The sequence below is a fragment of the Herpailurus yagouaroundi genome, unplaced genomic scaffold (assembly GCF_014898765.1).
Source record: "Herpailurus yagouaroundi ecotype Mexico unplaced genomic scaffold, PumYag 213, whole genome shotgun sequence".
NCBI lineage: Eukaryota > Metazoa > Chordata > Mammalia > Carnivora > Felidae > Herpailurus > Herpailurus yagouaroundi.
The window spans coordinates 10,374,087-10,401,785 of NW_024412444.1; the positions used below are offsets into that span (position 1 = coordinate 10,374,087).

General features: G+C 43.0%; 1 protein-coding gene across 17 annotated transcripts in view; it reads right to left on the minus strand.

Annotated features, from left to right (window-relative positions):
- PXK (PX domain containing serine/threonine kinase like) overlaps nucleotides 1–27,668 on the minus strand; it is a 74,937-nt gene extending 47,269 nt beyond the window's left edge. For 14 of the 17 annotated variants that reach the window (XM_040454628.1, XM_040454627.1, XM_040454625.1 and 11 more), the window contains exons 1-3: nucleotides 27,469–27,667; nucleotides 2,002–2,052; nucleotides 50–97 (exon numbers count right to left, since the gene is read on the minus strand). In XM_040454628.1, the coding sequence (XP_040310562.1) occupies nucleotides 50–97; nucleotides 2,002–2,052; nucleotides 27,469–27,570 (201 nt within the window). In that variant the 5' untranslated portion in view covers nucleotides 27,571–27,667. Of the gene's footprint in view, nucleotides 1–49; nucleotides 98–2,001; nucleotides 2,059–27,468 lie in introns of those variants that run through there. The other 3 variants (XM_040454643.1, XM_040454642.1, XM_040454641.1) reach the window with 2 other exon arrangements.
- Between the last annotated feature and the right edge of the window lie 31 nt (nucleotides 27,669–27,699).

Here is a 27,699-nt window from a genome sequence, read left to right on the forward strand (position 1 = left end):
AGACAGCCCAAGCAATGAACGTGTGTCATTAGTGTTTTCAAATATTTACCTGCAAGCTGTTGTTCAGCAAATCAAAGTCACTGTATCTCCTCACAATCTGTAAGACAAGACAGTGGTGTTTTCATTTGGCAAAGACCATCTCTTTTCATTTCCTTATTTAATATTTATTGACATTCTAGAGCTCAGGCATTTGCACTAAGCGTAGGAGGGCTCATACCTGGTGCTTAACTTGCTTAACTAGACAGGCCCAGAAAACAGACCCAGAGTTGGCCGGGTCATACAAAACTGGTTAATGCCAGCCAAACACACAAGATGCCAACAGGTAAGAGAGAATGATTTTGTTTTCAGAGTGAATAGTCCTTTCAATATCCTTCTCATTAACCAGGCATCTGGAAAGATGAATTAATGATTTACCCAAAAAAAGTTTTACTGAACATGAAATCAAAGTAAAAGGAAATGGATAGCTTTGAGGCCATTTCATCCTTGCCCTGGATAAAACTTCCCCCAGTTAAGATCCCACCATTCTAGAGACAGGACTGCATCTGCAGGCAGAGAGGCCATACCTCTCCCAGATTCTCTGCATTTCCCTCCCAGCAGACGTTCACCTTCCATTGTCTATACATTCTTTCTTAGTTCTGCTTGATGCCATTGCTTGGGCCAGAATCAAATTCCACTAGTTCTTCAGGCTCTGGGCAAGGAAATTATTTTGCTTTTGAATGGTATGACTTCAACTTTTATTGATGATTCTCAAATATTAGTGAGCAGAATTACCTGCTGATCATCTAGGACTCCACCCTCAGAGAATCTCTTGCAGTAGGTCCAGGGTGGGGCCCAAGAGTCTACATTTCTGTTAAGTATCCCAAGGATTCTAATGCATTGCATCTAGAAAACTGCCTCAAGGATTCATTCTTCTGGTAGGACAAGGCTGTTGCCCTGCTTGTTGAATATACATCAGAGAGTTAAATACAAGGCCATCCCTGATAAATACAAAGGAGCAAAAGGTAGCACAGCGGTTAATCACAGAGAATATGCAAATCCCAACCCTGTTCTGTCACTGATCTGAGTATGACCTTGGACTAGTTACTTACCTCTTGTATGTAAAATGGGGTAATACAATCGTATAGAAATGTTTTTAAAGGTTAGGTGAATCGATGTGCTTGAACCAGTGCCTAGAAGAAATGCTCACTAGATGTTAAATAGTATAATTATTGAAACAAAAAGCATTTGAAATTTCAGGCAAAGGGGAAAGATCAAGTGTGGGCCACTGTGGTCCAAGACTACTTAGGGTGAGAGAAAGTTCAAGCCTGAAGCACAAGGTAAGATTTTTTTTGTAGATGAGAGAGGAGGAGGGTCATTATAATTACCTACTAGGCTGCACAGAAATGGCCCCTATACAGAAGTCAGCCACCCTCTGAAAGTCAACTGACATAGAAAGGACACCCGGATCTAGGTAGGAAGTTTTTTCTTTTCTTTCTGAGGTCACCCCTGAGGAGAGCAGACCCTGGGGCTGTAAGGTAACCCTCACCTACACACAATGAGGGAACTGGCACTAGCATTTGCCCATGAGCAGACTTGGGAGTCCATGAAATGCAGTGTCCAAGCTGTACAATATCCAAGGTGCTATCTAGCCTTTCTACCTGATGGACTTAACTCTAACCTTCCCCACCCACACCATGGCTGCAGGGGAGGAGGTGTGAATTACTAAGAACAAAACCAGGAATCTGCCTACTATCTATCTATCCTACTCTGGGCCAAACTGGGGAACAAATTCATAGATACTCTCTGTGGTAACATCATACACAAATTAAACCAAACAACTGGAAACAGAAAAGCCTTTTATATTATAATACTTATCTTAAAGCTGAAGGTTTATATCTAAAAGAAACAGGATTCATACTTAACCATGTTTTGGTTTTTCCAGATTTTTAGATGCCCCGAGTCAGACTTTTAAACATATAAACATTTTCTAATGACAAAAGAAAAAAAAAAAAAAAAGCTTACCTGCCAGCTGTTTTCTACAGAAATTCCTCTTTGCACCCGAATGATATATTCCTAAAAAAGAGGGGGGAAAGAGCCTCAGTTATAAAATGCCCAAATCAGAGGATCAAAAATATAAGTGGAAATATCAGATAAAGTACACTTCAGAACAAAGAAAATTACTAGAGACAGAGAAGGATATTACATCAAGATAAAACGTTATCCACCAGCAAGACATAGAAATCTTAAATGTGTATGTACCCAACGCCAGAATTAGTACAAACTGATGGAACTGAAAGAAGAAATAGACAAATCCATGATTATAGTTGGAAACTTCAATACCCCTCTCTCAGCAATTGATAGAACAATTAGAAAACCAGGAACAATATAGAACTCAACAACACCACAACAATACATCAAACCAGCAGATTTAATTAGCATTGTTGGACACTCCATCCAACAACAGCAGAATACACATTCTTTTCAAGAGGATATATAGATGGCAAATAAGTACATGAAAAGATATTCAATATCACTAGTCATCAAGTAGATGCATATTAAGACCAGAATGAGATATTACCATACACCAACCAAAATGACTCAAACACACAAAAAATAATACCAAATGCTGACTAGGATCCAGAGAAAGTGGACCACACATGCATTGCCAGTGGGTATGTAAAATGGCACAGTCACTCTGGAACACAATTTAGCAGTTTCTTGAAAGATTAAATGTGCAAATATCATATGACCAAGTAATTGTACTCCAGGGCATTTATCTGAGAGAAATGAACATTTGTGTTCATACATAGATTGTACACGAAGGATCAGAGCAGCTTTATTAGTAACAGTCCAAAATTAGGAAAAAAAAGTCAAATGTCCTTAAACAGGGGAATGGTTAAACTTTGTTACATCTATATCATGGAAAACCACTTAGAAACAAAAAGGTGTGGTTCACACAACTTGGATGAACTGCCAGAGTTATGCTGAGTGAAAAAGCCAATCCCCAAAGATTATAAACTACATGACTCCATTTATATAACATTCATGAAATGACAAAATTATAGAAATGGGAACAGATTAGTGGCTGCTAAGAGTTAAGGCTGGGGTAGTAGGGTGTGTGGAGGAGGGAAGCAGGTGTGGCTATAGAAAGTGAGGTGCTATGGTTTGAATGATTGTGTCCCCCCAAAATTCATGTTGAAATGCCCCCCAAAATGATGGTATTAAGAGACAGGACCTGAGGAAAGTTCTTAGGTTGTGAGAGTGAAGCCTTCATGAATGGGATTAGTGCCATATCGAGGAGGCTCCAGAAGGGTTCTTTGCTCCTTCCACCATGAGGATACTTTGAGAAGGTGTCAGCTATGAACCAGGAAGAGGACCCTCACCAGAAGGCAACCACGCTGATATCAGACTTCCAACATCCAGAACTGTGAGAAATAAATTTCTGTAGTGTATAAGCCGCACAGTTCATAGTGTTTTGTTATAGTAGCCTGAACACACTAAGATATGAGAGATATTTAAATCGATATCTTGACTGTATCAATGCTAATGTACTGATTGCCATACTGTACTACAGTTTTATAACACATTACCATTGAACCAAATTGGGTAATGGATACATGGGATCTCTCTGCATTATTTCTTACAACTGCATGTAAATCCACAATTATCTAAAATAAAAAGTTTAACCTTAGGCATTCAAAACTAGCTGTGGTAGCAATCGGAAGACCAAGATCCAGGGGCACCTGGGTGGCTCAGTTGGTTAAGATCTGACTCTTGATTTCAGCTCAGGGCTCAAGTCATGATCTCAAAGTTCATAGGTTCCTGCCCCACACTGGAGCCATGTTAGAGTGGAGCCTGCTAGGATTGTCTCTCTCCGTCTCTCTCTGCCCCTCCCATGCTCTTTCTCTTTCAAAATAAATTTAAAAAAAGAAAAAAGAAGACTAAGATCCATGAGTTTCAGTGTTCAGAGTTTCCATTTTATATGCTTCGTCAGCTAGAGAAGGCCATGATTAAGAAAACAGGTGAAAGGTGGAATAGAGATGCAGTGATGGCATTCCAGGTCCAGTGACCCCCTGATTCCAGGCCAGAAACCGGCCTGATTATTAACATCTATCTCCCTGCTCCGGAGCAGGGAGAAGAGAGGGTATTAAAAATACACATTCCCAGACTTTGCACCAGACATACTAAATCAGAATCTCTAGGCTAGAAACCTAGGAATTAGATGTTTTTACAGCCTCCCCAGTAATTCTTACTAATAAGTAAGCAGGAAACACAGACCTAGTCCATCCTTCTGCTTATATACACAGGGAATCATGATGAAGGTATAGATTAAATCATATAAAGAATGTTAACATTTTTTCCTCAAATATTCAGAATCATTTTAATATCCTCGGATGGTGTGATTTACTTGTAGTCACTACTCAACACATGCTTATCAACACAGTATTCGGTAAATCCTTTCTACCAAATTAATTTTCATTTAAACAGGTTATTTAGAAAACAAAGCCAAGTAAGCATTGTTAACCTGGTAAGTGGATTTTAAGACAGATCATATTACACTATCATTCATTTCCATTCTGTTTATTTAGCAAAGGTTGATGAAGTTCACATAGCAGAAATTCCTGTCTTCTCAGGAATATATAAAACATGGTAATTCAACAATATCCACTCAATTATGAGTGAATCAATGGTGTATCTGGAATCTATGTTTAGCTGGTTTCATATGGGGATATAAAATAAATGTTTTAAGAGTTATTTGTGTGGTGTGACAAATCTCTTAAGCAACATGCTAATGCAATTATTTCTGAATACATAAAGAGAAAATGCTGAAACCATATGACATTCTTACATTTTGGGGATCAATCCTTTAGCTTGGAAATTTTCATTTTTTCCAGAATTGTCTTACTGGCAAATTTTCTGAGCTTTTAACATTCTTAGAGTAAAGCTGAATTTAGCACATATAACTGAATACTTCCAAACAACTACATCATAGGCAAGCTCTTTTCAGGTCTAAAATTGAGGGAAAATGTTAATTCTCAAAAATACTTCTAACATTTATTATTTCACTATGATTTACCAGAGGAATAATAGTAATTTTAAAAATTCCAGTTCAATGTTGGGCACTTGGTAGGTGCTAAGTAAACACCGATGTCTTGCTTTATATTCTTTGAGTTTGAAGTTCAGACCTGCGCTTTACAAAGATGTTGCTGCCAATTGCAAACATCAACTAAGCACCCACAGTGTTCCAGTGCCTGTGCTTCTTCCATGTTGGGGTGTAAGTCTGAACAAGGAACATACAGTTCTGGGGTGTCTGGATGGCTCAGCTGGTTAAGTGTCTGACTTCAGCTCAGCACATGATCTCACAGTTTATGAGCTCGAGCCCCCCATCGGGCTCTCTGCTGACAGCACATAGCCAGCTTCAGATCCTTTGTCACCCTCTCTCTCTCTGCCCCTCCCCAGCTTGTGCTCTCTATCTCAAAAATAAATGAACATTAAAAAAAAAATAAATAAATGTTAAAAAAAATGTACAGTTTGACCCCATTTCTTGCTTTCTTCTTCTTCTAAGATCCCATTTTTCAGCAATCTCCACACCCAACATGGAGATAGATCGAACTCACAAACCCAAGATCACATGCTCCAACATGTGTTGGAGGGTCACGTGCTCCAACAACCAAGCCAGCCTCGCGCCCCTCCATTCCTTCCTTCTGAAGAAACACAATTTAGATTTTTTTTTAAACGTGTCTCTAAATATGTGACAAGTGTATCTTGTCTCTAAATACATGTCTCAAAATACTTGATTTTGGGGTCAGGAGCTTGAGACCTACACTGAGGGTAGAGTTACTTAAAGAGTAGAATAAAATAGAACAGAATAGAATAGAACAAATAAAATTCAGAATTTCCTGAACATATATTTGTGCCAGAATAGGTTATATACCATTCAACTGGCAAACATCTTCCTATTGTACTCCTTTATATATGTTCCCTGCCCTTTATTCCTCTTCCCTCTCCCTCAAATTGACAGTAACAATTATGTGTTCTAGTCTTCCATGTGCCTTTATTTTTTTTCTTGTTTATTTATTTATTTTTGAGAAAGAGAGTGTGAGCTCAGGCTAATAGTATCCTCGCTAAGGTATTCCTGAAGCCTCTTTACTGATACTCTATAAATTTGTCTATTATTGTGATTAAGATTACTATATTGTCTTTAAAAAAAACTTGTTTATAAAATGGCACATAATAATGATTGGGAAAAGCATTTGGCAGAAAGGAAGCAGTAACTAAAAGATAATGCCTGGGTCATGGTGTCAGACTGTGGTAGCCAAAATGATATCCTCATTAATGTTCCTGCCAAGACATTCTTTATATTTAGGTCCGTGATCTCCAAAGAAGGTGATTCTTCTGACTCAAATGACATTTAGCAATGTCTAGCGACATCTTTAGTTGTCGCAGGGGATGGGGGAGTGCTACTAGCATCTAGTAGATAGAGGTCAGAGATGCTACTAAACACCTACAACGTACAGGACAGCCTACTCCCACCCCCACACCCACTCCCACCCAAGGACTACCTGGCCCCAAATGTCAATAGTGGCAAGAAGTGCCAAGAAGCCTGGATTCAGGTGTATTGATAAACCAGTAGTCCCAGTCCATGAAGGCCTGGGATGCAGGATGGTGCTAGGGTTACTTCTGCCATCATCTGCCCTTGGCCATAGCCCCTGGCCCACTGGTACCTCACATACAACACCATTTGTAATACACACATGTCCACCTAGAGTTTGCTTAGTTACTGGCAGCCTCAAAGCACCACCCATTGTGTAAAAACACATTAAGGCACATTCAGGTTCCACTGTAGCCCCCAGGTCCCACCTGCCATGTGGTAATAGATACAGAAAGACAGTGGCTGGGGTGCCTGGGTGGCTCAGTCGGTTAAGCAGCCGACTTTGGCTTAGGTCATGATCTCGCGGTCCATGGGTTCGAGCCCCACGTCGGGCTCTGTGCTGACAGCTCAGAGCCTGGAGCCTGTTTCAGATTCTGTGTCTCCCTCTCTCTGACCCTCCCCTGTTCATGCTCTGTCTCTCCCTGTCTCAAAAATAAATAAAACGTTAAAATTTTTTTTTAAAGAAAGACAGTGGGCAATATGAGATGATTTTGCTCAGAATATATATATGTGTGTGTATATATGTATATATAAATGTATATATGTATGTATATATATGTATACATGTATATATGTGTATATATGCATATGCGTGTGTATATGTGTATATATATATGTATATATGTGTGTGTGTGTGTGTGTGTGTGTGTATATATATATATATATCTCCATATTTTTTTTAAGTAAATTCTACCCCCTGTCTGGGGCTCGATCTCACAACCCCAAGATCAAGAGTTGCTCTACTGACTGAGCCAGCCAGGTGCCTCTGCTCAGAAATATTTTTATTCCACTTTAGTGAAACAAGGTGGTCCCTAACTACAAAACATTTGAATTTTTTTAGCTTGCCTGGTACCACCATCCACTTGACCAAAAGGAAGTACTTTCACCTCAAATCTCCAATTTGTAAACTAAACACAGCACAGCTGTCCACTGCTTGCAACCAGGCTGTAGCTCTTATTAAAGCAGAGAGGAGTGCGCCCTGGAGACTAATAGAAACCCAACATTTGAAGTCAGGCCTCCTCCTCCCGAGCTGGAGTCAGCAGCCCAGAATCTTCCAGTGAATCATTCCCATCTTTACCACCGTCTCTGATGTGGAACGGAAACTGCAGCACGTATAAAAGAGACAATAAACCGCCAAGGCCCATCAGGCAACAAAGGGAGAGCTAGGAGCTGCGGGGTGCGGCCCTGAGTCACACAGATCTCGGCCTGTCACCAAACCCTGCCATCTGCTGCCACTTCCCCCAAAGGGCCCTCTTCTTGCCCCTCCTCACAATACCACACCCTTTATCTTGGCGGGGCAGGGTGGCTACCTTGTCAAGCCCTGGCATGTGAGCATTGCGCTGGTCAGTGTGGTCTGGTGTGAAGTTCTTCAAACTGGAAAGGCATCAGGACCACGTAATTTCTGACTTAAGTGAGGTTAGAGAAGAGAGATGTAACAAAATGAGGACCAATCTGGTTCTAGGAACCTTGCTAAGCCCCTTACTCCATACTTCTCATTCCATCCTCACAGCTGCCTAGAGGGGAGATCTCAGTCCAGCTCAACAAATTAAGTGAGCTGTCCAAGGTCGCACAACTAGGAAGCAGCTGACTGGGAGTGTGACCCAAATACCTGATTCCCAAGACCTTCCAACCTGCCAGGCATGGCCAGCAGTGCTCAGTGACCTGGCGGGGGGGGGGGGGGCCCTGAGTTTTTCCTGCAGCCCTGAAAGATGGGGGTCCTCACTAGTTGGTGGAACTCAGGTGGTTCATTTCTAGTGATGTCGATCTATTGACTCCTATCCTGAGGGGGGAAGGGGCAGGGTTGGGGCTGTTGGTTCCACAACTGTTGATTAACGCTTCCTACATAGGCCATTTTCCAAGCAAGCATCCCCACTGGCATTTTGTTTTCTGAGTTCTCAAAAAAGTATTGAAGATTTATTTCCCTGCACAATAGCTGATATCCAAAGATGCCTTGGTTGGATGACATTTTAGGAAACACTGAGGAGGAAAACTTATTTTGAATCTGTCTGGCCCCAAATGACCTTACTGAGACTATAAACACAGTTCATTTTGAAAAAAAAAAAAAAAAAGTGTTAAAGGAGCTAAAACCAAAACTTCAGCAAACCTTCAAACCAGATTAACCCAGTTAATTCTTCTCCCTTCCCTTTTGGCATAGATAATCAGGTTTACTCAGAGACTCAAAGCACAGAGAGACAAAGGCAGCTGTTTGGAGGTATTTTACATGTCAGTGTCCCCACATCACTATATCTGAAACAGAGGGTCCCAACCCTGCTTGCTGCATTCTAAAATCACCTAGAGAACTTACACCATTTTTTTTTTTTTTTTTTTTTTTTTTTAGAGAGAGAGAGACAGCACAGCATTAGGGGAGAGGGAGAGAGGGAAAAGAGGGAGGGAGGGAAAAGAGAGAATCACAAGCAGGCTCCTTGGGATCATGATCTGAGCTGCAATCAAGAGTTGGACACTCAACCGAGACACCCAGGCACCCCAAATCACCTAGAGAACCTAAACAAACAAACAAACAAACAAACAAACAAAAAACCATACCTATGGTTCAGCCCTACCTCCCAGAGACTCTAATTTAGCTTCTCTGAGAGGAAGCACAGGCATTAGTAGGGCCTAAAAGTTCCCGGGTGATTGTAATGTGCAGCCAGGGGTGAGAACCATGGTTCTAAAACTTCTTAAATAGGAAGCAGCTTCACACTGCAAAAATAAAAACCCTCTCAAGAGAGGAAGGAAACTAATGAACCAAGCACCCACCAAACCTCACAGCCTCCTCTTTCCCCACCCTCCTCACCTCTTCAAGGGTACAGTATGTACCTAACTTGAGCCCTGCGGGGGTCCCCACACTGGGCCCTGTAGTGGTAGAACCATCGAACCATCTGGAGATGGCCCTTTGAAACAAGTAAGGAAGAACCATTACCCTCACTTTGCAGCTGGGGGCAATGAGTCTCTGAAGGGATAAATGCCTTGACTAGAAAGTTATAGATCTGGGATAGGAGGCCACGTCTCCACTACCCACTAGCCATATCGCTCCCCTGTATTCATCCCCAAATCCGCTTCCTCCTGGCACTTTCCCTTCAAAGGAAGGCCCGCAAAGAATGCTGAGCACATGTGAGTTCGCTAAACATCCAACACTATCCTTTCCCTGCTCGGGAACCTTTCAGGCTCCACTGGCCACAGAATAAAACCCAACTCCTTAGCCTAGCTTCCATGTTCTGCTATCACCTAACTACAGTGTCCTAACCTGTTCCTTCTACTCAAACCTTCCTCTACTCAGTCAGACTCTGGGTACCCTAAACACCCCTATCTACTCCCCTCTTCGCAGGTCAACACCTGGGAAGGTTGGCTGTTTAATCACATTACTGCTATTTTTGTCCTATATCTACCTGTGTCTGGGGAAGGAGGGTAGATGGGGGTGGGGGGGGAGGATCTCTCCAACTGAATTAAATTCTTCAAGGGCTAGGATCACACATTTCTTTGTATTGCAAACAGCACCCACCACAAGGTCAGGCCAATAAGAAGTGCAGCAAATACCAGTTGGTGGGCATTTGTTAACAGATTGATTGCTCCTTCGGGAAGGAAGAAGCATGTTGCTCTTTTTCATGTGCATGTACATCAAGGAAAAGTCAAAGAGCATGCTCAAGAAAATCTCCATGCGGCTGTGGGTATGGGCAAATAGGTGAAGGGGATTAAGACGTACAAACTTCCAGTTATAAGTCACAAAGATGAAAAGTACAGTATAGGGACTATAGTCAATAATATTATAATAACATCGTATGATGACTATGCTTACCCTGATAAGCACTAAGTAACGTATAGACACGTTGGATCACTATGTTGTACCCTTGCAACTAATATACCATTGTATGTCAACTATCCTTAAATAATAAAAAAGAAAAATATTTTTAAAAAAGAAAGTCTCTGTGGATCTCCCAAGCCCTGATTTATTATCCCTTCAGTGGACTCAATATTCAACCCCATGGTATCACACAGCACAACAGCTGCAGCTCATGGGCAGAGGGCAACATCACCCTGAAGGGACAGCCAGGTTTCTGGGAAAATTCTCAGTCGCAGGACTTCTGCTCAGCTCACCAGCCACCTGCCTGGCTGCTTACAATTCTTAATATTTCACTTAGAATTAATGATTACTCCTTACTCTGCTAAGTATTCATTATTTATTGTTTCATTTGTAGATTTCCAGTGCTGAAATGTACCTTTGTTTTATTATATAATGTGCAAAACCTGCCCCAAAACAAATGAAAGCATTAGGGTTTTTAAAGGCATTTGATGAATCTCCACTATCTTAACCTAAATTTGTGCAGGTGAGTGAAGCCAACTGTATCTCCTTTTCAACCAAGTGAAATAAAGTTCATTTAAAATCTAACTGAATCAGGGCACCAGGGTGGGTCGGTCAGTTAGACATCCGACTCTTGATTTCAGCTCAAGTCATGATCTCACAGTTTGTGAGATGGAGCCCCATGTTGGGCTCTGAGCTGAGAGTGCACAGCCTACCTGGGACTCTCTCTCTCTGCCCCTCCCCAACTTGCGCATGTGAGCGCACGCTCTCTAAATAAATAAATAAATAAATAAATAAATAAATAAATAAATCTAACTGAATCATAGAACTGCGCGCTTTACCTTTATGCAAAACAAGTTCTCTGGTTTCTATTCTGTGTTCACAGAAGGGACAAGGAACACATCATAAATTTGCTTTGATGCCTGCAGTGAGAGCCACCGCCTTATTTAGCATATGCTTCTCCCTTCTCCAGGCCTTTTGAAGTCCATGGTCTCCTCTGCAGGACAGTCTCCTGCCCAGCCAGGGGAGCTGCTCGCCACACCCAACTTCAAAGACAGCTGATGTTCCAGCAAGGAGAAACACTGCAAAGAAGCACTCAAAAATCCTTTTGGCCTCAGACATGACTACAGAATGGATACATTTTAAACAGCAGCTCCTATAGCATTCTATAGTACAATGACCCTTAAATGGCACCAAAGCAAATTTACATAATTTGCTAAAATGGGAACCCATGAATTCCATCTTAAGTCAAAGCAAAGGGGAAAAAAACTCAAAAATCCGGGGCTCAATTAAGTAGTAATTAAAAATGAAATATGACCTCCAGTAATCCTCACATTTCTTGGGCCGACGCCCTAAAAGTGTAGAAACAGATGCAGTGAACATAACCTCAGAGAACTAATCACCACATATTTCACTGGCTAGAAAAGACAGAAAACACGCAAACTCTGATCTGGTTGGAAATAATGATTTTTATGTGGGCTCTGGTATCCGAGGGAGGCCCCCTCCTCAACCCTCACGCCCTAAGCTGGTAACGACCTGAGTACTTGCTGGGAGTGAAGTGTTCCTCCTCCTGGGGCCCCTTCTCTGCCTGCCCCCATGTGCTACTGCCCCAAAGTCAGGCTGCTGGAGTCCTTCTCGAGGTTGATGCGACTGATGACTAGCCACACTGTGTGCTCCTCCCCCATCTTTCCCCATGCCACAACCACTAGTCTCCCAGGGGAAAGGGCCTGGCTTCCCAGTCACAGAGACCCAATTCAAAGCCCAAATGGCCCTTACTAGTTTTGTGACCTAACTTTGCTGCATCTCTGGGCCTCAGTTTATTATCTACAAAATCCTACCTTTCCAACAGGATGGCAGTAAATATTAGATGAGGTTGTACACTTACAGCATCCAGCAGAGGCCGGCTTTGTAACTTAGTTTTCTTTTCTGCTAAGAAATAGCAAGCATAATAAGGTGTGTGCAGGTGACTACACCATGGCCCGACTCAGTAAGCACAGGAGATGGCCAAAGCTCTGTGAAGGGCACCAAGGGAACAGCATAAAGGAGCCCTTCTCTTTGAACATAGGAAACAATGTTATCAGTCTCTGATCTCTGACAGTGAATGCCATTACTCCAGCCTCTCTTGTCCCACCTTCTATGCCCACTTTTATTATTTTTTTAGATTTATTTATTTTTAAGATTTTAAGTAATCTCTATACCCAATGTGGGGCTTGAACCCAGAATCCCATGATCAAGAGTCACATGCGCCACTGACAGAGCCAGCCAGGCACCCCTTCTAGGCCTTTTTTTTTTTTTTAATGTTTATTAATTTATTTGTGAGACACAGAGAGAAAGACAGAGAGAGAAAGTGGGGGAGGGGCAGAGAGAGAGAGGGAGAGAGAGAATCCGAAGCAGGTTCCATGCTGTCATCGCAGAGCCTGACACAGGGTTCGATCCCACAAACTTTAAGATCATGACCTGAGCCAAAATCAAAAGTCAGACGCTCAACTGACTGAGCCACCCAGGTGCCCATTTGCCCACTTTTAAAGGGGCTAAGTAAAAAGCCTTCCCCTTAAAGAGCCTAGATATTAGCAATAAGACAATGGATAAGCTATTTATGGCTTAACTATATAGTAGAAGAATCTGCATGCCTTTAAAAGGGTATATTAAAATAAATTTTCATTACACAGGGCAAGGTGTACATTATAATGTTAAATATTTAAAAAGGATAGAAAACTGTGATAACATTGATAGGAAGACAGAACTATAACAAATGTTAACGGTAGTTGTCTCTGGGGTGAAATTATGTGTGGTTTAAATTCTCTTAGTTATTTTTTTCATATTTTTCAGGTTATCCTCAATGAGCACATATATTACTTTCCTAATCAGGAAAAATAATTTTTCTAAAAGTTCCTTGGTTTGCTACACATGTAATTTAAAACATGCTACTTTCAAATAAAGAAGCCTGAGTGGTAAGGATTGAAACTGTCTGAGCTCAGATAAGGACACAGTATGTTATCAATGATAAATGCAAGCTATCATCTTTTTTTCCTTTGGCAAGGGAACTTTCAGTCATTTTATGACTCACCAGCATCTTTACTGTACTGGAGAGAGTGGAAAAACAGAAGATGAAAGTCAAATAAGTTAATTATTCTACTAGAATCAGGAGTGGTAAAATATTTGGTGGGAGAGGAGCTTGAAACTACGGGGAATCAAGGCAGGAAAGTCCTACTGGTTTCCACAGAATAGAACTGATCACTACCACCAAGGATGAGGGAGGGCTGACTGCACATAAATTTATTCTACCTCGCCTGAAAACATCATCGTATTCTCCTGAGATGCTAGTTCCAATCATAACCACGTAGGTGACTATGCACACTACGCCACCATCGATCTCTTCAGAGCTGAAGGTAGTAACCGCTATGTTTAGGGGACACTTATTCTTCTGTCCCTCAGCTTATCCCGTCTCCCAGGATTGCCTGGAGGTATCTGCAGCTACCTCTCTTTCACAAGAACCTCACCTCTCTGAGAGGGACAGATGCCTTAAACAAGGGCACTCAGCTAGGAAGTCATGAGACTGGACTCCACCCTAGGCCTGTCTGACCCAGGGACACAGCAGTTCCTACCTCCTTCTATGGCCTTAGGCAGGATGCTTACACATCATACACCCTTCATTTTGATGGATAGAGATCAGCTAAACAGGCAGAACCAGTCCCTCAAGTGAGGAAGAAGCCCGGAAAGAGGGGCAGATTAAGTACGGGAACTCAGGCCTGGGTAATAGCAGTTGAAATAGCTGCAGAGCTCTCAAAATACCTCCTGGCCTAGTCTCCTGACTTTACTGCCTCTGCGCTAAGCAACCCACCTCCTCCTGCACGTTCACAAACTGCAGTCTGTGTAAATCTGAGCTGAACGTAATCTGGGCACCGCACAGAAGCTGTGTACAAATATGAAAAAATTATTTTATCTTCCCGATGCTACATAAGCCCCACCATGGACATCAGGCAGGTTCTGAAGAAGCAGAGAGGAACATTTTTATATGAACATACCTAATGTGGATGTCAGGTTTATGGAGTGAGTCCCCAGCAATGTGAGTGGTGGTTAATTTCCGTTGTACCAAAATGGAACAGAGTCTTTGACAAGGGCTGTTTATGTTTCCGCACTATGCTCCTACTAAACTCTAACAACAGCTGCACTTCTTTCCTGTGCTTTACTATTAAAAACTATGAAGGCTCTGGGTCTCAATGGTCACAAAGCCGTACTGGTCGCAGGGCTAGCAGGTTCTATGCTCTAGCTCAGCTTTTGTTACTTGGTTCAGCAGTTTGGAGACAGTACTGACCTAAGTCTGTGACATCCAATACAGTGGCTGCTGTGCACATGTGGCTAAGGGACTGCATTTTTAATTTTATTTAATTTTATTAAATTTAAGTAGTCTAAGTGGCTACCTATGGCCACTGGACAGTATAAACTATTTGCAGATATAAACATTAGAGACTTGTGAAAATATAAGCATACGAAACATATATGACTTGCTTTTTTCTCCATTTAACATAAAATGAATCTCTTTCCATATTAGTAACCATACATCTGGATGTTGTTTTTAATGTCTGTATCTGGGCTGTTCAATATAGTAGCCACAAGCTGTAGGTAGCTATTGATGACCTGAAATGTAGCTAGTCCAAATTGAGGTATGTTGTAATTGTAAAATGCACACCAGGTTTCAAAAACTTTGTATGACATAAAAAACATAAAACATATTATTAGTTTTTATATTGATTATCTATTGAAATAGTATTACTCTGGATACATTGGGTTAGGAACAGATTATATAAATTAATTTCACCTGTTCCTTTTTGCTTTTCTAATGTGGCTACTAGAAAACTTAAAATTACACACGTGGTTTGCATTACATTTCCATTGGACAGCTCTGCCTTAAAACCTCCACCGCATGTAACGAACTAACTCCACGCCTCGGTAACCAGGATGGGAGAACTGAGAAAATGGTAATCCAAATCAGTGTCTGGTTCTGTGGCTCAAGGGAGGACCCCTAACTCCTCCTCACCTAGGCCTGGGCTTAGTGGAGCCATCAAACAGGTCCACTGCTCTGAAGGTCCTAATAACAGATCAGGTTGGGGATGGCTCAAAGTCCACTGGCCTATAAACCATTCTGCCACCCCCAGCCCTATGGCCTGGAGGAAGTTACTGACCCTCTATGCATTCATTTTCTCCCAACTAAAAAAATGGGGATAATAGTGAACTCAATTCAGAATTGTTATGAGGATCAAATAAGAATCTAGAAGAGTTTGGCAATTCCTTATTAAGTTAAATATACACTTATCGTAAAACTAAGCAACTCCATTCCTAGATACTGGCCCAGGAGAAATGAAAATATGTCCACACAGACTTGTACCCAATGGTCATAAGATCACTATTCACAATAGCCCCAAAGTAGAAATGACCCAAATGTCAACCAGCTAATGAATGCATAACAACTACTGAGCAGTAAGGAGAAACATGCAACATCATGAGAGAATCTCAGAGCTTTATGCTAAGTGAAAGAAGCCAGACACAAAACATTACACCCTATAATATGTATTTACATATAACATTCTAGAAAAGGTGAAATGGCAATAATGGAAAGCAGATCAGTAGCTGCCAGGGATCAGAGGAAGGATACTGACTGCAAAGAGGCATCAAGGCAATACGTGATGAATATGTTACAGTGGTTGCCTGGGTGCAGCATTGGTCCAACTTAGGAAATGAGATAAGTTAACATAAAGAGCTGACCACAGGGTTGTGCACCTAGTAAGTACTTAAACAATGCTGGTTGTTAACATGGCAAGTGCAGCTGCCTTTTCAGTACTACTCAAACTTTCTAGAACCAAACTCAGACTCATGATCTTCCTGGTAAGACTAGCTACTGTTCACTTACCGTGGACTATTTCTCTAATCATTTCTGGTGCCTTTGTTTCCCTCATGGCCTCTACCTAGTAGACCTCTCTGTTCTGTTCCTCCCTCTCTCCAGTCCTTCTCTCCCTCCTGCCACTGATCTCATGTGGCCTTTTTTTTTTTTTTAATTTTTTTTTTCAACGTTTATTTATTTTTGGGACAGAGAGAGACAGAGCATGAACGGGGGAGGGGCAGAGAGAGAGGGAGACACAGAATCGGAAGCAGGCTCCAGGCTCTGAGCCATCAGCCCAGAGCCCGACGCGGGGCTCGAACTCCCGGACCGCGAGATCGTGACCTGGCTGAAGTCGGACGCTTAACCGACTGCGCCACCCAGGCGCCCCTCATGTGGCCTTTTTAACCCCACTGCTTCATTACCTCCCTGGACTCTCCTCTCCCCTTCCTTCACTCTTCTCATAGACTCCTACTCACTGCCAGCAAACTAGGCTTCCTAAAATACCTCTTCCACATGCTACAGACCTGCTCAAGTCTCTCACTGCTGTTCGGACCCCTTAGCCTAACCTCCAAGGAGCCCCACAACGGGTGCCAGTCTCCCTTTCCCATCTTTTACCCCACACCAGAATCCACCATAATAGACCCTTTGGGAATGAACAAAGGCAGGGAACGCGTCTGTCTTTCAACCTGCACCCCCAGTGCCTAGACTGGTGCCAGCAACAAGGGCCATACTTACAGCAGTATCTGCTGAATGAACTCCTGAAGTCTGCAAATACAACCTTGCCTCAGAGAACACAGCTAGTCATGCTTCAGGTTTTTCTGTTTTTCTGTGTTTTTTTTTTCTTCACATTTATTCATTTTTTGAGAGAGAGCGAGCAAGAGCGGGAGAAGGGCCAAGAGAGGGAGACAGAGAATCCAAAGCAGGATCTGAGCTCGGAGCAGAGCCCAATGCAGGGCTTGAACTCACGAACAGTTGAGATCATGACCTGAGCTGAAATCAAGAGTCTGCCACTTAACTGACTGAGCCACCCAGGCGCCCCTGCTTTAGTTTTTAAACTAAGATCTTTCTGGTGGATTAGTAACAGTTTAGAACAGGATGAACAACTAGGGTCTCTGGAAGGATTTACGTGTTAAAGGCTTCTGTGTCTAGTTCTACTTTTTAAAAAATACATCAACAATTTATTTAAATATTTTCTCCCTTTAACCCCGAACAGACTAAGAGCTTCCAAGTGTACACGCAGAAAGCATGGGGGCAGTCATAGAGATGAGTGTGTTCGTGGTTTCTTTCGTTTAGCATGGTTTGGGCCACTACATAGCTTTTTAATTGATTTTGCTCTGAGTCATACTTGGTTTCATTTACACCTATTAATGGACCATGACTAAAGGCAGGCTTTAGGAGTGCCAATGGTAAAATATGAGTTAAGTGAGAAGTTAGTGAGAAATATGAGAAGTGAGAATCATCACAAAATTGGTGATTCTGCAAATTGTCTGAAGATGCTCATTATCAGTGCCTTAATCTATATTCACCTTATCACGATTCTCACCGCTGCTGTTTCAAAAAAAAACAGTGTAAATCAGATCACAAAATTATGTTAATTTTTAATAATGTAACGATCTGAATAAAATATATATATATTTTTTTTTAATTTTTTTTTTTCAACGTTTATTTATTTTTGGGACAGAGAGAGACAGAGCATGAACGGGGGAGGGGCAGAGAGAGAGGGAGACACAGAATTGGAACCAGGCTCCAGGCTCTGAGCCATCAGCCCAGAGCCTGACGCGGGGCTCGAACTCACGCACCGCGAGATCGTGACCTGGCTGAAGTCGGACGCTTAACCGACTGCGCCACCCAGGCGCCCCTGAATAAAATATATTTTTAATTCAAAATCACATCCAGAGGTTTGTTTTTTTGTTTTTTGTTTTTTACAATTCAGGATTACTGTGAAAGGAGTCTACAAGTTCAAATGCCTGGGGAGTGCAGATTTAGAAGCCATTCTCTGGAACGCTGTGAAGCCCAAACTCCCAGGGGGACCCAAGTGGATGGAGGCACTCACACCGCACCCTCACTGCTCCCGGGCACACTGGCACTTTCAGTACCTTATGTCCCCTTCTAGCAGGAGTAAGCTCCGTGCTTCATTCATCTTTTTATCTTAATACACGACCCAGTGCCTGGCTCGCAGAAGACCCCTCGTGGGTGCTTGCTGGCATCCCCAACACCTTAGTGGCTTTCCAACAAAGAAACTGCGTGCTTCAGAGAGTGAAATGCACCCATACCTGATGTATGTGCCCACAGCCTGACTGCTGGTGCGTGGCACTTAGGGGAAAGGAAGTTGGCAGGGCTCTACAGAATATAACTGCATTTCTCAGGAAGCAGCGTTCTGAAGATGTCAGCTGCCCCCCACCCCCTCACAAATGTCAGCTGGCATGGTCACTTGGCAGAGTAAGTGGCAGGGGAAAGAACAAAGCAGAGGGCTTTCTATTTTATTTTGTCACCCCGCTGCCAAAGGTCAAATGTGTGTGCGCCGATGCTGGTGATGAACAAAAGCTGGGAAGTGAAGAGCTGAAATGGGCATTTGCCCGGGGTCCCCTTCCCTTCAGGCCTGGCCTCTGGGAACACATCTGCCAGTTCAGTGGCCAGGCCCCGTGGCCTGCCCATTTGCCTCTTCCACCTCTGAACACCAGCAGCCAGCTCTGCTGCCAGGCAGCCGCCCTCAGGGGACCCCGTGCCGCATCCCCCCGAGCCTGGCTATCAAAACGTGTCCCTTCAGAATGAAAAAGAAAAAGGAGGCAGGGGAGTTGCTCTTTGACATGCCACTGGTCTCTCTTGCAATTTGTTAGCAAAGGAGTCCCGGTGAACAGTGAGAAAAACTTTCAAATGAAGAATTCGCCTTTTTCCATTCAACATACTTGAGCGCCTAACAAGTACTGGTACCTAAAAACTTACTAGTGCTCTGGCAAATACAGAGGTAATACACTACATCAAAACAGCTGGGGGCGCCTGGGTGGCGCAGTCCGTTAAGCGTCCGACTTCAGCCAGGTCACGATCTCGCACTCCGTGAGTTCAAGCCCCGCGTCGGGCTCTGGGCTGATGGCTCAGAGCCTGGAGCCTGTTTCCGATTCTGTGTCTCCCTCTCTCTCTGCCCCTCCCCTGTTCATGCTCTGTCTCTCTCTGTCCCCAAAAAATAAATAAACGTTGAAAAAAAAATTAAAATTAAAACAGCTGATACTTCAGTGCTGAGTTCTGTTCGGAATGTTCCATGTGTGAGCTCAGTGAATCCTCACAGCAGCACTGACATACTCTTCCTATCCCCACTTTACAAAGAAACAGGCTGAGGAGATAAAGCAATCTGTCCGAGGTTGTTCAGGTTTTGTCTCTTTGCTCCTGCCTTAAACTTTCACATGTGTGGGAGGGAGATGATATAAACAGAAAACAAAGTAGTAAGAAATAACAGGTATGTAAAATGCTGGCACTTTGGGGACCAATAAAGCTGAATGGGCATTTCAGAGGAAGGAAGCTACAGCCCAGATAACTGCAATCATACAACAAATTCATTTATTCAACAAATATTTATTGAATGCTTACTATCTATATGCTAGGGAATGTGCTAGTTTGAAATAGAATCAAAATAACGATACATAGACACGAAAGGCTGGATTTAGAGGGAAGGAAAAAAAAAAACCTCAAAGAGAAAGACATGGACAGACGCAGAACAAGCTGCCTGTCTGACCCTTACCATCTAAGGAGTGGGAAGGGGCACAGGTGTGTCCTCCTCGCACAGATGCTCAGCGGCCTAGGAGCTCCTAAGTAGGGCCTGCTCACCACTGCATCCGAGCGCTGACCACAGTGCCCATTGGAGGGCCGGAGCTCTCGAAGTACCACGAATTAACAAGCAGAAGGCTCCTGGCAGACGTGGTGACCTACATGGTCACACGCAGGGATGCCTCGAACATGGCAAGGTGTCACCCTGCCATTCCCTGTGCTCTGGTGGAACAGTGGGTACTGTCATGCCTGCCAGACCCTTGGCCTGACTAGAGGTCTGGTGTGAGCAGGCCCGCTTCAGGCTCCATTTCCCTCTGCGGGACTAAAGTGCACCAGTCACCTGTCACCTGGGGGAGGGGCAGGCTCAAAGGAAGACCTGATGAATGACGCTGCTTTCCCTTTTCACCTCTACAGGTGGTTCTGATGTTTTAGATCCAGGATTACCCCATACCAACACTCTATTCATTCCCTCTTCCCACCCTAAACCAGCCTCAACTGAACTGAGGAGAAATGACCAGTTTCTGATGAGCCACACAAAAGAAAGCAGCTTTGTTTAGATGTCATAAACAGAGAGCTGGCCAGGGCACAAACGCCCTGCTTTCCAGCACAGAGCCCTTTGCCCTTCCCTTGCACTACTCTAATAAGTCATCTGGGCACCTACAACTAAATGCACGAGGCAAGGTGCAACCCAGAGCAATTTCTGTCACACCAGCAGGACATAATTCATCTATTGTTCTAAACCCAGGGTTCCTTAAAGCAAGGTGCAATGTTTAGATGTATGCTAATTCTCCAAGTTTGCAGCTTAGGAATTCTTACCCTAAGATTCATTGCCTAAGAGCAGGCTTCAGGCTTCAGTGAGGTTCTGGGAGGTTATCTAAGCATGTATATGCACATTTATGGAGAATTTGTCCCTCTGATAACATCGTGAAAGGAGTTAAACCCAAAGAGGTAAAGACCTTGTACTAAGAATATGTCCTCAGTTTAGCATCCTGCAATGTTATTAAGACTTCCCAGGGTGACTGCTGAACGGTTTGGGGCTTCCTTTTGGGGTAATGAAAATGTTCTAAAATTAATTATGGAGATATACAACTCTGTGAATATACTTATATTGAGTTGTGTATTCAGTGGGTAAATTGTATGGTATGTGAATTATATAAAGCAGTTACTAAAAAAAAAAAGAAAATGGGGGGCTGCCTGAGTGGCTCAATCGGTTAAGCATCTGACTCATGGTTTTGGCTCAGGTCATGATCTCATGGCTCATGGATTCAAGCTCCACGTTGGGCTCTGAGCTTATAGCACGGAGCCTGCTTGGGATTCATTCTCTCTTTCTCTCTCTGCACCCCCCTCAAAATAAATAAAATTAAAAAAAAATTGGGGCACCTGAGTGGGTCAGTTGGTTAACTGTCCAACTCTTGACCTCAGCTCAGGTCTTGATCTCAGGGTTGTGAGTTTAGGCCCTGCATTGGGCCCCATGCTGAGTATGAAGCCTACTTAAAGAGAAAAAAATTTTTTTCTGGAACACTCCTGTTGCAATAGATTCCTCAAACTAACACTATGTTAATAGAAGCACCCTCTTAGCCACCAAAAAATAACTACTCATTATTTGAAGACAACGGTAGCAGTAGCAATGCAGTTCCCCTTACTCTGTACTCTTTTAGGAAGAGGAAACACTTGATAGCTTACTCTTCAGTGGGAAATGACCAGGCTCATCCCAAATTTGGTAGTTAGCAAGATCAGCTGGAGACTAAATGGTCAATCTGCACAACCTCTTCCCCTCGAGAAGTCCAAGTGTTTACCCCCAAATGCTTGCCCCTTAGTCCTTAGTCAAAAGTTTCAAGCTGAAAATGAAGGGCCCTGTCTTCTCCTCTGAAGACAGCCATACTTTAATTTCCCTTACTATGTGCATATTACGCGTGAGAGAAGTCACTGACAAGGATGACTTCCAGTTAAGGTGAAAAAGCAATGGAAAAAAATCTATTACCCTCCCTTCTACAACACTCCCACACACTCAAGCACTTCTGAGTTCTAAAACCATGCTCGACCCCAGCTCTCCTGTCTCCAGGATGCCAAAAGCTAGAACATAAAGGAGTCTCATTTCATGGGAAGCTGCTTAGAAACCTCTATGAGCTTGAAAACGAACCACTACCTGCTTGCAGTAGAAAACAGGTTTGTTTTAGTTGGCCCAAATGAACCCATTTAGATCATCAATCAACAATCTATATTTTGGAGCACCTGGGTGGCTTAGTCGGTTGAGCGTCAAAATCTTCTTGGTCTTGGCTTAAGCCATGATCTCATGGTTTCATGAGTTCGAGCCCTGCATCAGGCTCTGCGCTGACAGCATGGAGCCTGCTTGGAATCGTCTCCTTCTCTCTCTGACCCTCCCCTGCTTGCTTTCTGTATCTTTCTCAAAAGAAGTAAAAATAAACTTAGAAAAAAGAAAACAAAAAAATCTATATTTTGAACTCTTTTTTAAATGTTTTTATTATTTATCTTTGAGAGAGAGAGAGAGAGACAGAGCCTGAGTGGGGAGGGGCAGAGAGAGAGGGAGACACAGAATCAGAAGCAGGCTCCTGGCTCTGAGCTGGTCAGCACAGAACCCAACATGGGGCTCGAACCCAAAACCACAGGATCATGACCTGAGCCAAAGTTGGACGCTTAACCGACTTAGCTACCCAGAGGCCTCTTTATTTTGAACAATCTTAAGATCACAATTCATATGGAAGCTGTGTACACAGGGGTGGATAGTTACAATAATCCCCTAGGGAACAAAACACATAAGCTCTTTTCTCATAAAATAAATTTCAGCCCCAGAATCCTATGTTTCTTCCAAATAACTATAGCTGGCTTCTTATTTGTATTCCTACTACAAGAAATCTTGCTAGGGGGATAATTCTCAAAAGAGATGATAAATGGGGATTAAGTATCACCAGCCCCTAAATCACGCTGCAAAAAATTGACTTCTTCAATAGGAACAGTTTACTTACAATCTCTAAATTAACTGGGGCGCCTGGGTGGCGCAGTCGGTTAAGCGTCCGACTTCAGCCAGGTCACGATCTCGCGGTCCATGAGTTCGAGCCCCGTGTCAGGCTCTGGGCTGATGACTCGGAGCCTGGAGCCTGTTTCTGATTCTGTGTCTCCCTCTCTCTCTGCCCCTCCCCCGTTCATGCTCTGTCTCTCTCTGTACCAAAAAATAAATAAATGTTGAAAAAAAAAATTTTTTTTTTAAATAAAAATAAAAAAAATAAATTAACTAATTACCATTATCTAAAAGGTTCCAACTCAGACTTTTGCAACTGCATCTATCACAAGTTTCAAAGACAAGTGGTGAAAAATATATAACCAAGTAGAAGACAAGTGATTAGATTCCAAGAAAGTAACTCTTATTATCTTATTATAATATGAAAAAGTGCTGCAAGTTAACTACCATGTAGTCTGCATTTACCTATGCGAGTATCTTCAAGGAATTTTTTTTTAAGTATTCAGTATAACTTGGAATTGTAAAGAAACATCCAAATAGTATTCCAAAAGGAAGCCCAGATAGATCCTGATACTGAGCACTGGATTGCCTTAAAATGTCAAGCTCAGAAAGCAATGAGGTCTGCTAATTTGGCATCACATTTGAATAGGTATTCTGATGATGTATGAATAGAGTTTAAAAGACTATAAAATAGGTCACTGCTTAAAAAGCTGAGGCTCAATAATGCAAGTCACAAAAGGAACTTCAAAACCGTCTGTGTTATGACAGGTAAAGACTCTGACTTGTCTATACCTTGGAAAACGGAAGACCTCAGTATCCTATAGAACAAAAGCTCCGTGAAAGCAGGAGCTGTCTAGCTAAACACCAGATCTCCAGCATGTGCCTGGCACGCAGTAGGCACTCAGCACATTTTTGTTGTATTAATGAGTACTGTTGAATAAATAAACTCTTCAGGAATAGTTTCCAAAAGTCAAAGGGTCAAGGAGAGTAAAGATTCTCAGTAAAGAGCTCAACATGTAATATTATCTTTCCCACAGGTTTTTTAAAATGTTATGCCTCAAATATCACTAAAATTATCTTTTGTTTCTGAAGAACAAAGTGCACCAACTGCGGAGGAAATGGGCCCTGATTCAGATGAACCTCACAGAGAGTATTTTAAAAGGAGAAAACTGAGATGACGCACTATCACACTACAGCATATTGACCAGCATATTTGATAACAACCCTCTCCAAAACTGTCGGGTTCCTCTGGTTTCTATTTCAGCTAGGTAAGCAGTTTTTCAGTCCATTGATTTTAAAAGTTTTCCCTTTCCCATAGCCAAGAACTTCTACATTTCCCTTGTCTTCTCTTAGTCCCTGCAAACTTTCCCATAATTCACCTGTGTGGCTTTTTATTCGAATTCCTTTTGTTTGGAAAATCCTTCCTTTTCCTCCTATCCCAGGCGGAAAGCATTCTCCCTAAGTACAATCCCTTCTGATTTTATGTAAGTTTCATTTCCTTGCAGCAGAGGCCTGGTCTATTTCCTGAAGCCAAATTCATTGTGCTCCATAAAAGAGAAGATAAAATCATTCAAACCACAGTCAGGAACAGAATCATCTACCAGTCTGTGGTGCCCTTTCTGCCAATTTCTCATCCCAATATGACTTTCTGATGGTGACCTTGTGTTCCTTTCATCCTGGCATCTCTATTTTCTAATCCACAGAATTTTCCCCTCCCAAGTCCATAAATTTTAAATCATATGAACCTAAAATTTTCTGCTATAAATTCTGTTTCCCAAAGTTAAACAACCTTGATAAATGAAAGGAACTATGGACAGAAATTAGCTGATTTACAATAATAACATTTTAATGTGTTTAATCCTTTGGATATTATTTTGCCAAGGAGTAAATAGACAGAAGAAAAGAAATGCACAAATACTTCATAAAAACTATTTCATTTGATCTTTGTAATAACCTTGGAAGGCAGGCAGAACAGGCATTTATTACCCCCTTTAGAACAATAAACTAAACATCAAGAAGTTTACTTTTCTGAGTTGCCCAACCAGTGTCACAGACCAACTAGTATCTGCCCAAAACCATATTAAGGACTTGCCTCTTCCAACTCAAAGGCCATCTACTATATACTCTCTGTGTGTTTCTATCCTACAGCCAAGGAGCTACTTCCTAGATATTCAGCATTTCAAAGAGAGGATAGCCCTCTGGCTTCTGGGACACCATCTCCCTTCAGCTAACAAGCAGGAAAGCCACCTTCAACTTTCCCAATAGAAAACAATGCTCTTTTCTCTCATATACCACCATTAACAACTACTTTCCAACATAATTTCCAACAGTTCCTGCTTTAAAGGGCCTTACTCATAATAAGCTAATAATCCAGAAAGTCTGCATCAGCATATGATTTTCTCAATAAAGTTCAGGGCTGATGCAACATTTCTCAGGCTGCAATTCTACAGCTAAAAGGACAAGAACACAGAACAGTCAAAAATTACGCAAGACAATGTTACAGTTTTTTTTTACTCCACCACATCTGCCTCTATGGGTCTCCTGTGAGTCATTGTCTTTTGTGTTCAGTCATCATTATAGGAACTCCCATTCTCTAAATTATTTTATTTCTTAAAGCAAAGCTCTGCAATAAAAATGGAATCCTATTACATCTTTCACCTTGCTGAAGCACTGACCCCTTAACTTAGCACCTCAGATGCCATGTTGTTCCAATTTTCACCACTACCATTTTACACAAACAAAAAAGAGGCAAAGTAACGTTGCAATTCATTTATTTATTCATTCAACAAACACATACGAAATCCTATCAGATACCGGGGACTGGGACCCAAAAATAAGCAAGTATCCCTCCTCTCATAACCTGGAGGAGAGGAAAACTAAAAAAGTAATTACAGAATAAACTGATCTAGGGTAAGGTGGAGGGGAGCACAGGGCTTGGGGCAGTGGCCTTCATGGAATGCTTCCTGGAAGAAGTGATCTGTGAGCATTTATATAAGCATCTCTTTACTTTCAGCACAAAATAAACATAAAACACTAACCCTACTCCCTGAAAGTTTATAAGCTTTACTTGCCAAGAGTCAAGTGAAAAACCTAATTTAATAGCATAATTTATTCTTGACTACTTGCCCTAAATTTCGACCCTTAACCTATACTCCCTTCAGCATAAATTACAGAGGGTACAAATTCTGACCTATACAGTGCCTTCTCACAAGTCTGTAAAACAGGATTAAAGATATGCACAACAAAATAAAACGCACTTTTAAAAAATACAACCATTTCACTAACTGGAAAGAAACACTTTGAACAATCCAAACCCTACAAAGCATGGCTGTCGGAAGAGGAAACTGAGGTTCAAAAAGTCCCACTTTAATACAACAGAATAAAAGATCTCTTTGAAGTCACCAGAACAGCTTGAACAAAAAGAGAAACAGAAGGCTATTGTGGGGCTTTAGCCTCCAGATGATGAACCCCAAACACACTGCAATGGTAAACAAACAAGCCTCTGAGCCGGAATCTGATTTGGTGACCTGACAAAAACATTACAATTTAAGGAATTTCTCTCTCCCCATTATTCCCCAAAGTTCCACTGGCTAGCAGCTCGTTTTCTTGCTGGTTCCTAGGTTTATTGCTTGTAAATTATAATGCAGTATGCTTTTCAAAAAAAAAGGTACAGGCAAATGAAAACAACCCTGGTTTTAAAGACCTATAAAAGACAGTATATGTAACAGAAATAGTGTTTACTATGAGGACCTATTACTCCTTTATGCCACTCCAGTGGATTTTAAACTCAAACGAATGCTACCACTGCCCACTAAAGAGCAGGTTACAGGAGGGAAGCAGCACACTCGTACACCTGCCTCAGCAGGACCCCAGACTGCCTCTCTCACCATTTCCCGGTGCTTAGGCCAAGTAGCTGCATAGAAACTGGGGCTGCAGACGCCAACCACTTATATTCTGCTATCCCAACAAGTAGACTCTAAAGTCATACTTCCATTTGGTCAGGCACATACATCCTCATCCTCACCACTCAGATCCCCAGCTGAAGCCAGAGAAACTCAGCGGCCCCAAGGAGAAGGCTGGCGGCGGGCAGAAGTGGAAGAGAGGGTCCCGAGTGATCCCTTTACTCCGCCAGTCCAAGGTGGGCCCGGTAATCCAACACCTACAACTCGGAGCGGCACCGCCGAGCCCCTCGTCCAGCTTGGCCCAGGGGGCTGCGATCCCCCACCCAAGACCCCAGCCGACCTCAGAGTTCACCTGGGCCCCGGGGCCCCTGACCCAGAACCGCCGCCACGCCACTGCCCTCCTGGCCTGGGCCACCGACCCCTGGCCCCGGTCCCCGCCCAGGAGACCCTGTCCGGCCCGCGCCCGAAGCCCTCTCGCGGCCCGGGGCCGCCCCGCGCCGCCCGCCCAACCGGCGGGCCGCGCACCGTGTGGGACTGCAGGCTCTGGCTCGCCTCGATGGCTGCTGTCAGCGGCACCGTGTCGTCCAGCAGCACCTTGCCGGCCGGCGGCTTCTCCATGAAGGCCATCCCGGGACGCTAGTCCGCCACCACCTCGACACCAGGGGCAGGAACCAGAGGCGCCGACTCCCGCCGCCCGCCCGGCTCCGCCGCCGCCGCCGCCGCCGCCGCTGTCAACACGCGCCGCCCCACGCGCCG